At 42.2% G+C, this 14,390-nt stretch overlaps 1 protein-coding gene across 3 annotated transcripts in view; it reads right to left on the bottom strand.

The window, feature by feature from the left end:
* RAB28 (RAB28, member RAS oncogene family) overlaps positions 1-1,982 on the bottom strand; it is a gene marked incomplete at both ends in the record, with an annotated part of 60,229 nt that extends 58,247 nt beyond the window's left edge. For all 3 annotated transcript variants that reach the window (XM_079535047.1, XM_079535045.1, XM_079535046.1), the window contains one exon: positions 1,905-1,982. In XM_079535047.1, coding sequence (XP_079391173.1) covers positions 1,905-1,982 — 78 coding nt within the window. The remainder of the gene's footprint in view (positions 1-1,904) is intronic.
* Between the last annotated feature and the right edge of the window lie 12,408 nt (positions 1,983-14,390).

The raw sequence follows: 14,390 nt of genomic DNA, 5'->3' as shown, positions 1-14,390 counted from the left end.
CTCACCTTGTGGAGGGAGAAATTCCTAGCTAGAGCAAACATAAATATTACCCTTAGCTCAGGACTGATTCTGATTTGTTTTAAAACTGCCACCAACACTTCTGCAGAACTTTAATCATACTTCTTCTAATTGATGTGAAGAAGAAAAGTTTTTCACCTTCAGCTTGCTGATGCACAAAGACGTCTTTCTATTTTTTTCCCTGGAGAACTGGAGCCCAGACAGCCCCAGATGGCCAAAAGGGAAGAAATAAAATATTTTTTAAAAGAGGCAGAGGGGAAGCAAGCAACAGAAAGAAGTCAAATCTGAAAAATCTCACACTAAACACACAATATGTGATATCTCAAAGATGTATTCCATTATTTCCTACACCTCTCTTCTCCAATGATCCCAATGACAGAAGACAAAAAGCAATGTCTTACATACCTAGCCTCTCCTTTGCTATGCATGTGTGCAAAGACCAGCTGTAAAACAGATGTGAGAAGCAGGCTAGTCGAAAACATATAGAAATATGCATGTTTCAATATTTCAGCCAAATGAGTAGCCAACAAAGGAAAGGAACCTCAACAATTTAGTCTTCCAAGGTGCCTGAAATACTACTAGGCATGTTTTATCCTTCCACTTCAAAACCCAATCACTTCTTTATTTTACAAGATCTTACACTGAATCCATTATTGCATGTTTGCTGCTAGGCCATAAAGATGACTAGAAGAAGCCTCTATTACAGCATCATCTAGGGGGAACGGGAGGAAAAGCAGCCCACCACAACACAGCTGCTGCTCATGGAAAATAAGTTGAACTTGATGTGCAGGATTCCTGGAGCCAGCAGAGATTCAGTGAGTGGCACCTCCAAAGTGAAGGGTAGGAACCAGCACAAATCAACATCAAAACTCAAGAATGCTGGAAAATCCCTGTTTGGCAAGAGGTCATGCCACATATGCTGAGTGGGAGCAGTGAAAGGATTCTTCCATTTGAATGGAAAACTCCTGGGGAAAGCCACTCATGAAACAGCACTCCAGCCATCGCTCCTGTGCATTTATTATTCCCTCATCACACAGTCCACCTACTGCATCATACAAACACAACACTACTTCAAACTGCATTTCAAATGACTAAAGAAAAAAAAAAAAAAAGCTGTTATTGCTTCATAAAGCTCTGCTGAAGTAAGACAATCACACTCTCATGAGCAGCTTATTTCTGTTAAGGACGTGCAGCTCATTTAAACCACCTCAAGTAATCCTGCTTTCCATCTAAACTGCGCAAGGCAAACTCCCCACCTCCCTTCCTTATCAAAAATTAACAGCAGAGGTAAACCTGTGTTCTTCAAATGCACAAACAAGTATTTATGGGCGCATCTCACAAGAGGCCTCAGTCTCCCTATTACAATAGTTGCAATCACAACTGATCACGTTGTCGCATAAACACTGGCATACAGCTTTCACAGACTGCTCCTAAACAACGCTTACGACGGCTACAGAAAAAAAAAAAAAAAAAAAAAAAAAAAAAAAAAAACCGAAATCTGCAGGCGGCTCGGAAAGAGCCCTGGAGCTGCGTCTCAGAGTGACGCAAAGCGCTGCGGGTGCCCCGTACGCACGGAGCTTAGAATGGAGCTCGGCACAGAGCTCCGGGCCGAACCGAGCGCTCTCAACGCGCAGTTCCCCGGCAAACGGGAAAGCAGCTCTGAGCCGCTGTGTTTATTAAAGCTCAAGAGAAGAAGATTACAGCCGCGCACGCCCGCTCGTTGGCGAGCCTCGCCAGGAGAGCCGACGGTACCGAAACCTCACGGCGCGTTTCGCCGCCGCCGAGCGCGGAGCGGACGCGGAGCTGCGCCCGGAGCAGGGGGCGAGCAGGGGGCGACCGGAGGGTAGCCGGGGGGAGGAAGGCGGGGAGGCGGGCGTGGCACTGACCTTCCCTGCGGTGCCGTCCCCCAGCACCACGAGCTTGAGCTGGCGGTCCGGACTCTCCTCCTCCTCCGAGTCAGACATGCTCGCCGCGGGAAGAAGAAGGAGCGCGGGACGATCACGGAGCCGGCCGCGGCGCCCAGACCGGAGCCGCCATCTTCCCCCTGCGCGGCGGCCGTCGCTATGGGCCGCACCGGACGAAACCAACGAGAGACCGGAGGGAAGGGGGAGTGGATAGGAGACCGGCAGCCGCTGCGTGCACACGCAGGGGGCAGCCACGATGCCTTCACTTTCACACACTTCCCTCCCCCCAGCAGGAGGGCCAGTGGCACAGCCCGGCGCCGCGCTCAGAACGGCAGTGGTTGGGCCCGGAGTGACGCCCCGCGCGGTAACTAAGGAGCACGGGTCAGAGGGCGCGGGGCGGAGCCAGGGCTGCCTCGGAGGACGGGGATGGAGGCCCTCGCGGCCCCGCCTGCGGGATTGGTGCGGGGTCGGGGGCGGCGGGACGGAACCGGCGAGGGGGGCTGCGTGGGGCTGGGGTTGGCTCCGGCTCCCGGCTGCTCCCCCGGCGCTGAGCTGTCCCCGTTCTGAGGCACGTGGCGTGTTATGCCGCGGGTCTGCTGGCGGTCAGAGCTGCCGGCGCCCGGCCCGAGAGATCTCGGTCCGGCGGTGCATCAGGTGTCACAGAGTTCTGAGTTAATAGCACTGTGCTCCTTTCTCACAGCCTTAATTCTGCCCAGTTTCAGGCACAGCCTTGAAAAATTATTGCTAGCTTCCTTTTTTATTTGTAAGGAGCAACAGACTTCCAAGAAAGTTACGTGAAAAGCACTGCACTAAGGCTAACTCAGAGCTTTGCTCTCCCTTTGCAGCTCGAAACACTGCAGACGGGAGCTCCACCAGTATACCATCACTGACCATGTTAGCCCAGGCTCCTTGTGCTGAGGGGGTGCCCACCCTTCATCCTGCAGCCCTCCGTTAACCCTTAACCTCCAGCAAAGGGCAGCTCTGAACCAGCCACCTTCAGAACTAGGAAAGGATGATTACAAATCTGCGTGATATGGTTTAGTGCTAGTAGTGGCAATGGTGATGAGGAGACGGTTGGATTAGATGACCTTATAGGTCGTTTCCAACCTTGTGATTCTATAATTCTATGATTCTATGAAATAAGCAAGTCCTTGGGAGATTGCCTTTGCATACATTAAAGCTGTGATCTGTGACCCATTTTAACAGGTCTAGGAAATTTAGCAAGTCTTAATAGAACTAGCTGAATCTACTTGCGTGGCTAAGGCCCATTAAGTTGTTTGGTTGGGTTTTCACAGATTAATAAGATACGTAATATTTATAAAGAAATATTGTCCTGGCATAAAAAACAAGTACGACAGCAAGCATCACACCTTGTCTGGCCTATTTTCTCCAAGTTGCAGTTCAGCCATCTTTGAGAGCTGTTTGTCTAACTTCCAAGAGCCTCCAGATAGTCATCAAAAACTATGATGTCTCTATCTACTCAAAACTTTGCTATCCATATAGGTAAACAGTAATAAAACTTTAGCCCTAATCAAATGTTAAACCACTGTGTTGTTATGCATGATGACCAGCAGTTTATAACCTCTACCTGACAGCAGCAGTATTTGAAAATTGTCTTCAGCCTTGTTTTTTGTAGACTAAACAACTCCCCCTCTTCCCATCGTTCCCTGGGTTGTCTTTACTGGACTTCTGATTATTCAAGTTGCTTTCCTTTGGCCCTTCTCCACTTACTTGAAGCGTTGTGCCAAAACCTGGATACAGTACTTTGGTTGAGTCCCTATGAGTGCTGAGTGGAAGTGTTACTTCATGTGTCTTGTATACCAGACTCCTGTTTACATATCCCAGTATGAGGTTTGCTTTCTTCACAGTATGACATTACTGACTCATACTGTTTCTGATTTACTAAAAAAAAAAAAAAAAAAAAAGTTTCTGAATCCCCTTCTGTTATAAAAATGTCATTCACTTTAAGGTTTGAACTATTGAAGTATTTAAATATAGTGCTTTCTACATGTCCCCATGGAATGTCATCCTATATTTTTCAGACTGCTCAAGCAATTTGTCATTATAACTTTATTCATAAACTTGTCCTCCAAAATGCATGCTATCCCTCCCAGCTTGGTTATATCTGCTACCTTAAGAATCATGTTCTTTATTCCAGACTCTTCATGCATGCAATAATGCCAGATCACTGCACACCCGTATGTGGCACTCATATGCTTCCAATATGCCAATAACAATTCTTTGTGTATGCTTTAAACAACTTGAACAGAAGTGATAACATAAACCATGTAAATTATATTTACCTGATGCAATTCCAAACTAAGAGTATTTAAAACAACAGTGTATAACACCTGGATGAAAATCATTCCTCTTTCAGTCTGTCTCAGGTTTTCTGCTTGGAATGTTTGTGAGAAGTTTCCAATCTTACAAGTACACAGTCTTACTGACTCCTCAGTGGGATCATGATTCCTTATGCAAAGAAAATTACTCATGTGTTCATCTGTATGCAGAATTGAGGCCAAAAGCTTTCCCAGTGACATTGTTTAAAAAAGTGGAAAAAAGGCCCAAATTTCTAATGGAAAACCAGACAGACACACGTCTATGTCACTTTCTCATGCTTAAAAAAACAAATTAAGCATGTTACTCATCAAGTATTTTCCACTTTGAATCATTTTGAGCGTAATTTTACTGCAAGTTGTCCTAAGTAGGAATGTCATAGGATCAGCATCAGGGTACAGCCAAGTGGCATTTATCAGGAGGAAGGGCACTGGGGATGAATGTGGAATTTTCCTTGAAGACTCATCACATACAGGGCTGTTGTGCTCTTACCACGAGGCTTTTAAAAGCTCTATACTCTTATCAGGGCAGACCACTTATAAGCCAACAGGAATACTGGTGGAACGATCCCCACTCCAGCTGATTCTGCTGCAGTCTCCTTGAAAGTGAATAGAAAAATATGAATTTAAGGATTTTCAATTAAGCTATCTACAACTCATGAAGAAAAAGGACTTTTTTCTCTCCTTTCTCCAGAAGAGATGTTAATACCCATGCTCTCATAGCATAGGTTAGCAAGTAAAACACAAGCCAGGCTCCTCATTTTTATTACGGTTTTTCCACCAGGAGCTCAGCTTTATGTTTTCCCACATTGAGGACCACAGTTCAGTCGTGGAACACCTTTGCATGCAGGTGCCACAGCCTTGCTGCTGCCTCAGCCCTTACAGAACTTTTGCTGGGTAAGCCAAGGCTCCAGCCCAGAGGGAAGAGCTGGGCTGTGTACCAAAATGGTCGCCCTGCACTGACAGAGCACACAGCACCTTTAAGGCGCGTGTCAGGAGGCACGAGGGTGTTACGGCCATTTGGGGCAGGTGCAGCTCACCTCACGATGGAAGGCTGTGACTGAGGGGAAGGCAGGAGGGAGCTGGTGTCACCCTTAAATACAAGAGAAATAAGATTTGCCCAGTGCTTTTGTGTGTGAGAGAGTTTTAGAGGGCTGAGTGTGCAAAAGTGGGACAGTCAGAGGAATGTGTTCCATGCCCAGTGTATTCTCCTTTGCAATATGGCAAAGAAATGTCTGTGTTGTAATACGTGTCCCCAGAGTTAAGTTCATCCCAGTACACGTTCATTTTTCCTCTAGAAAAACTCCTTTTTTTTTTTTTAGCTTTGTCAACTAAATGAATGAACAGTATAGGAGGAGCTATTCCATCTCTGTTGTAGCATTCATGACCTTATTTGTCCTGAGGCTGCATTGGTTATCTATTTAAATGAGTGCTTAGAAATTAAAGAATAATTTTGTAAATAAAAATGAAAAAATGACACAGGTAAAAACACACAATCAGACACCTCAGCCCAGAAGCCTCTTTGCATTTGTTAAGTGTATGAGTTACTTGTATTGCAAGTGTTAAGTGGTCAACTAAACTCCTTTTTCACTACGTTAAAAATCTGTGTATGAGACTAAATTACATATTTCTGAAATTGCATTCTTAACTAATTATTTTCTAAGCCTCAACAGATCTTTATAGCTGAAAAAAAGCTGGTCTTGGGCTACCTGATGCTCTAAACCTAAGGAAACATATGAGCAATGGTTGAGAAGTCTTGGGATTAACAGACTGAACACACTGCAGACCCTTTTATTCATGATAGAAGTATGTTCATAATTTGAATTTTTTCTTCAGCATTTGTTTGGATGCTAAGAATGTTTGAGCATTGCTTTGGAATACTCTTTCTTGAAGAGTACCTTAGTCATCCAGCAATGTGGAAATTAAATGTATGGTATTCAGTAAATAATCACTATTTAGATACTTTCTCTTTTGATATTAATCATACTCTCTGCATATTATATCTTATTCCTTTATGAAGAAACATCACTAATAGTCCTGATCATACTTTTAGTGATAAAGTGGAAGTAATTTGAAAATCTCCAAATTAAATTTAATCTCTAAATATGAAGCTGATTGTAATCCCATTCTCAGTCACATTTTGGTGTATTAGTCAGGCTGAGCATTTTCTATTGAATTAAATTCACTTCTGTATATGAAACCAAACTGTATGGAGAGTTTCCTATGTTTATACTTCAAATAAAAGGAGAGAATTTCAATTCCCTTACCTGATAGATCTCAGTCAGTGGACTCTTGGGTATGTGAAACACCTTTCAGGATTCCCTGAGAGGTTACTGAGAAAAACAAGCCAGATGTCAGAAGGTTTACGTGTAGTCAAAGTGGGATTTCACTTTCAGCTGAGACTTTCAGGTGTCTGTAAGTGAAGTCTGATTATTGCTACTGCAGCTGCTGGAGATTGCTACTTCATCTCCCACCTTTATCAGCACAGAGTGAATTAAAAAAAAAAAAATCTTCATTTAATCTGGTTATTTATTTTCACTGCAAAATAAGCTAAAATCACTACATCCTTGGTAAATAGTTATAGCAAAAATTAAGAAATTATGTAATCCTTCCCTGTGTCAGAGCTGGGTTTACTCCTCCTAAATACTGGCACTAGGGGTGGGTCAACCTGAATGAGGTGGAAATATGGACTGATGGAAAAAGGAACAGCATGTGTGAGATCCTGCAACCTTTCTGCTATTCTCATCTGCACTGTGTCTTCAGCGCTTGAGGGAACAACACATTTCTCTGTTTGATTGTCTGGGGGCCATGTCCTCTGTTACCAATACAAAATATTCCTTTTTGTTCTGCTATTTCTTCTTGTGCTTATGCACATACGCACAGATTTCTTACTGTATTTCATTCATGTCAGGTTTTCTGTTTCAAATCCTTGCAGTTGAGATCCATGGACTCTCCTAATCTTCAAGATGGAAATTGCTATCATTGCTAATTGAATGAGGAGGATGTCCTTGAAAAGAAAAAGTGTTGCAGCAAAAGGTGGAAGGTGCATCAGTAAAAAATAACAATAGCAAATCTATTATGTTGATCTTGCTACTATGCTGTGGAGCAGAATAGAAAATAGCTATTACTTTTCATTGTAGTAGAGATTTAAAAATATTTTTTATTAAGTTTCTTCTTCATTGGTATCATCTCTAACGTCTTTGCCGGGTCATCTTTCTTATGTGCTGTTTGATTACTGTGCCTTGAGTCAGACTGAATGATTATTGCAGATGACTAGACTGGCAACTGAATGGAAATGGTAAATAATCATTTGTTTTTAATACACGTGAAAAACAGTTCCTACTCAAGTTAGAAATACTTGCTTTTGGAAGAGCATTCTTCCATTTTGCTTCTTGCTAACCCAAGGTCATTTAAGGAATAACTGTCTTAAGTGCTTGGTGATTACAGTGATGTAAATGTCTCTGGCCCAGACTCTGCAGTGAACAAGACTTTCCACAGAGGAATATGGTTAAACTGAAGGCCGCCACTTTTATGAACTACATTGCATAATGAAAAGGGGAATAACCGCTAGCCAGCTGTTCTCCACAAACTACCCACTAAAATGGGACCAGTGAGGTTCACCAAGCATGGGACTATGGAGGCCAAGCTAAATGTTTAAGAGATGGCTAACCTCATCCACCCTCCCACAAAAGTGGCAAAGGCGTTTGGTACTAAATAACACATCTTCTTCTGCCCTGTCTGTGCCAAGGAAAGGAGTGAAGTAAATAGTAGCTTTTTGTTTGTTTGTTTGTTTTTCTTTTTTTTTTTCTTTTATTTGTGTAAGGTGCTAAATTTTCCCTACATTGTGAAAAAGAAAATAGCTATATATCACCCGGACAGTATTTAAGACACTAACAGAAATTCTGGCCACAGCTAACATGAAAAACCCACATTGGAAATTTGCTCTCTGGTTGTGTGAATTCACAAACAAGTTCTCTGGTCTTTCCATTAGCCGAATTTGCTAGTAAAGCCACACCGCATTTGCAGTGTGGTAAACATTTTTTTCTCACTGTTGAAGGAAAGCGTGTTAGCTAACTCAGTAGAAAATCCAGCTGCAGCCAGTCTAAATAACAACAGCTAGAGAAACAAAAAAGGTAAAAAAAGATCTAGAGAAAAAGATCTCATCAATAGGAGAGGCAACTTAAATTCACACAAAGTGAGTCTAAGTTATACTGAAAAAGTCAGTGCAAGTTTGAAATTTCCCATGTCACTAGAATAATAGAGAACTGTGTCTTTCTCATAGTGTTGACCTGTTACCAATCCGGTGAAAAGAAAGGTCATAACATTTTTCTTCCTTTTATAATGAATGTGCAAAACAATTCTAGGAGCACTGTATAGAATCTAGGAAGGTAGTATCAGAAGGAATTGCTTAACAACAGTGAAACATCAGTGTGTTATCAATGCTGTTTTAGTTACCAGTTCAAGACATAGCATGGTACTGGCTGCCATGAAGAAAATTAACTCCATTGCAGACAGACTCAGTACACACCTGAAGATTTGGTTGCTAGTTTCCAAAAGCAGTCAATTTATATATCTGAATCTTACCCCACATCAAGTATTCCAGTCCACAGTTATTGAGTTCTTTTGGCCCAGTGTAGCTATAGCTGCTGCTGTAGCTTTCAAACAACCTTTTATCAGTTAACTAGACTGATCCTGCTTTTTGTGGTGAGCTTAGTAAGAAATGCATTCCTCAAGGTTGCAGGTGAACCTTATCCTTGAGGTAGCCCATCCCTATTGACATGATACATCTTTCAGTAATACCGTAATAGTTTTCCCTTCAGCTAGTTCACCCATTTTAGTTTATCTACTGATTTGCACCTTTCCCACTTGATGAGTAGATACCCTGTCTTTGTCAGTCTACATAGACCATACCAACCTAGATGGTATCTCCCTTGTCTAAAAAATCTTTCAGCAAAGAAAACTGTCACATCAATCTGACACAATGTACCTGAAGCAAACTTGTGTTGCAACATATCGTATTTTCCACTTACCCAAGGGTTTTGTCAATTATTCTTTTCTCACCCTGAACGTTATGCCAAGAGAAATCAGTTGGAAGTACATCAGTAAATGCTTTTATATAATCTATCAATCTATGAAGATATCATCTCCTTGTGAACAATTCACAATAAGATAAACTCTGTTTACTGAATAAATAAATGACTGCAACTGATTTTTTAAATATAGTGAAAATGAATGTATCCTTTCAATCACTTTTGTGGTCAGTCTTTCAATCGTCAGTCTTCATTGATCTCATCCAAAGAACTGGACATATATGAGCTGAATGAACCTTGGCATGGGAAATTCACTACCATCCCTTTTCTGACAAGTCTGACAGACCTGCTCAAAGTCACGTATAATGTCAGCCTCAAAGGCAAGATTGGAACACAGGGCTCCTTACCTTGACCTCTCCAGAAATACATTTATCTCCACCACTAAACTGCAAGTGTTATAGTGGTGACTGCTGTACCTAAACACACAATGCTGTGTTCACTGCAGCACATGCCAACCATGCTTTCCATGTGATCTCACCTAATTAGTTCCCTAGACTCCTAGCCTCTCTTTTACTAGCCTCTCTATAGCATGGAAAAATATTCTGATTTGCAATCTGCTTGGTGGAACTTGAACTTCTGTTCCAGCAGCTTTTCTCCCAGAAAGAGATCCCTTTTGGTTATACTCATGGTTATCTGCATAGGTCTTTAAGGAGCCCCCATAATACATGGAAAAGTCTGTTACCAGTCCAGTTACACAAAGATGAAGATGTGAAGAGGTGAGAGCCTGTTCCTCCACTCCTTCACGGTTCTACCTGCTTTTCTATAAGTATCTTAACTGGAAGGTACTGGTGACCCAGTACAGTTGCCTGTCATAGTGAATAAAGCCACCACATTATTTCCTTGTTCTCCTTTATGACTGTGGCAAATTCCTCATTCTTCCTTTGTGCCTGAGTTGCAAAGTTGCAATTTTCAGGGAGAAAATATGATCCAATGGCTATAGTGGTATAAATTGCTTAAATGAACGGAGATTCTAATCCATGAATGGGTTTTTAGCTGCCTTAATTGTATGAGCAGTGTCATAAGTCAGTTGCATACCTTGGTATGGAATTACTCGGATGCACACTTTCTTTCGAAATCGTCATGGAGGGTTAGGTTCGCAGACACCTGAGCTTGATTTTCTTGAATAGATAATTATTCCAGTCAAAAAATGAGCTTGACATATCTGTAAAGTACCATTTAGCAGCCTCCTACTCATGCTCTGTTGTGCTTCTGATGTCTACATAAGATGCAGGGCAGGAGATGATCAGGCCTGATGCTACCGCCACAAACTGTGTGCCATGTCAGTGCAACACATCAGCAATGTAAGACAAGGGTGACTGCACCATTAAACATGCTGTGCTTTGACAGAAAAATGGTCCCCATCTGAATAACTAAATTTAAATTAATTTTGAAACATCTATTGTGCCCAGCAGGCATTCTTGTCACTAACCAGAGTGACAGAGGGCTCTGACTCACGGAGGATAAACAGCTGCAGTTCAAGATGTTATCATCCTCACTCCCTCCTCTATTTTATTCCACACCTCTGCCGGCGGTTACCACCACAGCAAGAAGTTTGGAAGGAACAAATGTGCACCCACACCTCCCCACCCCACAGCCTCCTGCCCTTCTTCGTAGGAACTCATCTTCACTATGGACTCAGCCATGCCCTGAGCAGCAAGCCTGGGCAAGTATTCCTTATGCCATTTTGGTTATGCAGCAAACCAGCTGATGTCCCAGCTGGGCAGTGGAGGATCTCAGTCAGATTCAGCATCTGGCCTGGGGGAGCTTTAATAAACATATTCTTTTGGATATTGTTGGTATTACTTAATACAGCGCAGCTCTGTGATAATGTAGCTCAGCTGAAATGACAAAAAGCTGTAGTTTCAGAGACCTTTCCTGTCCATTTTTCTTACTGCACACAAGTGAAAGTAAAATGAGAGAAGATTGCTGACAATCTGTGAGTCTGACCATCAAAATAATGTCTGAGATAACTGATTTTCAAAACTCTACTTAGTATTGATTTTCTGCTGGTGTGTTATCAGAACCCATGACTCACTCAAAACGCTTTCATTCAGCACTAGTCAGTGTGCTCCCAACTTAATTTCCTCCTAGGAAATGCTTTATCTTTGAAGCCGCTTAATTTACCAGTTCCAAAACTATGGGTGTTCCAGACAGACCTGGATTAGCTTTATGGTATGATTATCTCAGATCTGGGTTTAGCTAAACTATTAGCAGACAGAGGAATACCGAAAGTGGTCAGGAAGGAAGAGATTAATGGGAAGCACCCCAAAAAAGTTAAACAATGTCCATGACAGAATTTGCGTAACTAATTTTGTACTGAAGTAGACCATGTAATTAAAGTCTTGAGACTATGCAAGTGTTACTAGCAGGAGATTGGGTGTTCTTTTCAGTGTCCTGAGGCTTCCACCACATACCCTTGTAACATCTAAAAGTGCTTCCAGTCCTATTGATTTTACTAAATTATTCTTCAGGGAGAATGACTGCTAGTTCATAACAAAATGAAGAGATTTGTTTTCACTTGGCAATGTGTTAAATAATTTCAGCACTTGCACATTGCATTGGCTGTGAAATACTAAGAAATACTATGAAAATTAAGTACTGTGAAAAATGCACACCTAGAGTGCTAAGAGAAACAAGATGCAAGCACACAATTAGATATGTAAGTTTTTCTCACCACGGGATACCATTTGAACTGTTTGGTGTGATTTACTTTGGTCATTTGGAACTAGAGTAAACATTTTTGTAAGAAAATGTGATATTGGTCTTGATAGTGTTGCCTTCAGTGGACAAACACATGTGCACATAGAGCTGCTGTACACACAGACTCGTGTGTATGTGACAACTGGAGCACATCAAGTAAAGTGGCTCAATTCTAGACTCTCACTGGCAATCATAAACCTGCTGGATGCTGCACAACTCTGACACTTTGCTGTGGTGCTTCAGTGGCAGCTGTAATCTTCTGAAAAGAAAAAAAAATTGCTCTTATAAATGTCTGAGCTCTTTGGCCAAGTTCCTGAGATCTTTCGCCTACGCAAAACCGCCTTGTCCTGAAGCTCTGTTAATGCATTAAAGTGTTACCAGAGATCTCCACTGATCTCACTTTGTCATCCAAGAGCTTTTCCAAAATATTCCCTGCTAGATTTTAGCATTAATTGGTGTGTGTTGGTATGTTTTCATTTGTCCTGAAACATTCGATGACTCTCAAGTGTAATCCAAGGATCTTTGTGCCAGACTCTTGCCATGAGCATGTAAAGAATTTTTTGAGATCAAAGGAGAAAATCTGGCTGGTCTGAAGAATGATATAACTCCTAACCCTGGTTTATTTTCTGCCTGGTGAGAACGAAGAGAAGAAAGCTTTATACAATATACAATGTAAACATAACAGAAGGCACGAGCCTGTCAGCCTATCATTGACATGAGACATGCATACCTGGATTCTGACAACGATATTTTGTGAGCAAGTGCAATAATGAAGCTTTTAAAAGCATGCATTTAAGGATGGTGGCTGGTGTTGAGCTGTGTTCATACAAGTTGTGATTTAAAAGGCTGGAGGCCTCAATGTGAGCCACTAAATTCAAAATGACAGAAACTTTAAAAAATTTATTGCTCTGCATTTAATAAAATATACATTTACAAGCTGTCATTTTGAAATACTAAATAACTCAGAGTTTGGAATGCTGAGCACCAGTTCAGATTGTGCCTGAGGTACATTGCTTCCTATTTACAAAGTTTCTCAGATACTCAGAAAATAATCTTTCAGTCCAGGAGATGTCCTTTTGTTATATCTCTGTTAATTTGGATTTGCGTTCCCCCTCTCTTCCCACCCCCCTCCTTTTCCCCCCTCTCCCCTCCCCCCCCCCCCCCCCCCCCCCCAATTCTAACTTTGCATGAAGAAATATGTCATCATTAAAAATAAAAAGGCATGATTAAAAGCTCCCTTTCTTCTTGTTTAATGTGCTAATATGAGAACATTAAGGCCAATGTACCATCTACTGCTTGGTTGCTGCAGCTGTCTGGAGCTTTTATTAATTTACAGACTCAATTATGTAGACTCTTAAATCCAGAATATTGGTGGGTGGTAAGGTAGATGGCTAATGAAGAAACATAGGGTAGGAAACTCCTTTAATGCCTGTTTTATATGTATCTTGGGTAATGGTTTTAGGAGAGCAAGGATCAAAGATCATAACTTTAAGAAACTCTCAAGATGAAAATAAATGTACACGGTTTTAGGCACCCCTAAAAATTATGAGATGGCTAATATCCCCATGATTCTGTGGTCTGATCTAAAACAAAAATATTAAGCCAAATGTTTGGCTCTGTACAATAAAAACAGATTATCTAATAGTTTCCAGTGGGAAATATGAGAAAGACCATTCATAAAGCCTCCTAGTAGTTATGAATTATAAGGACTTCCTCGTTTTCAGTATAAACTGAGACCCTGATAGAAACTGTTAGATATTTATGCATATGCCCTCCAAGGGACTGCACATGGACATTTTTAATTAACATTATTTGCAACACCTTCCTCAAGTTGTTCATTATTAATTTGACACATTTTGAAGTTCTTACCAGAAAGTTTTCATCACTCACTCTAATTATACCATTCTTATGTGACTTTTATACTTTCAAAAGGATATAGTGATTTGCAATTTACACTTATTTTACTTTAAAAAGAAAACTCTGTTTAAGTAATTAGGTCATAGCATACCAAAAAAAAAGAGAGAGGAGAGGAGGGAAAAAAGACGGAGGGAGGGGAGGGGAGGGGAGGGGAGGGGAGGGGAGGGGAGGGGAGGGGAGGGGAGGGGAGGGGAGGGGAGGGGAGGGGAGGGGAGGGGAGGGGAGGGGAGGGGAGGGGAGGGGAGGGGAGGGGAGGGGGAGGGGAGGGGAGGGGAGGGGAGGGGAGGGGAGGGGAGGGGAGGGGAGGGGAGGGGAGGGGAGGGGAGGGGAGGGGAGGGGAGGGGAGGGGAGGGGAGGGGAGGGGAGGGGAGGGGAGGGGAGGGAAGGGAAGGGAAGGGAAGGGAAGGGAAGGGAAGGGAAGGGAA

Source organism: Tetrao urogallus (assembly GCF_951394365.1).
Source record: "Tetrao urogallus genome assembly, chromosome: 4".
In the NCBI taxonomy this organism is placed as follows: domain Eukaryota; kingdom Metazoa; phylum Chordata; class Aves; order Galliformes; family Phasianidae; genus Tetrao; species Tetrao urogallus.
The sequence above is the reverse complement of the archived record's forward strand: the minus strand, read 5'-3'. Positions and strand labels throughout refer to the sequence as shown.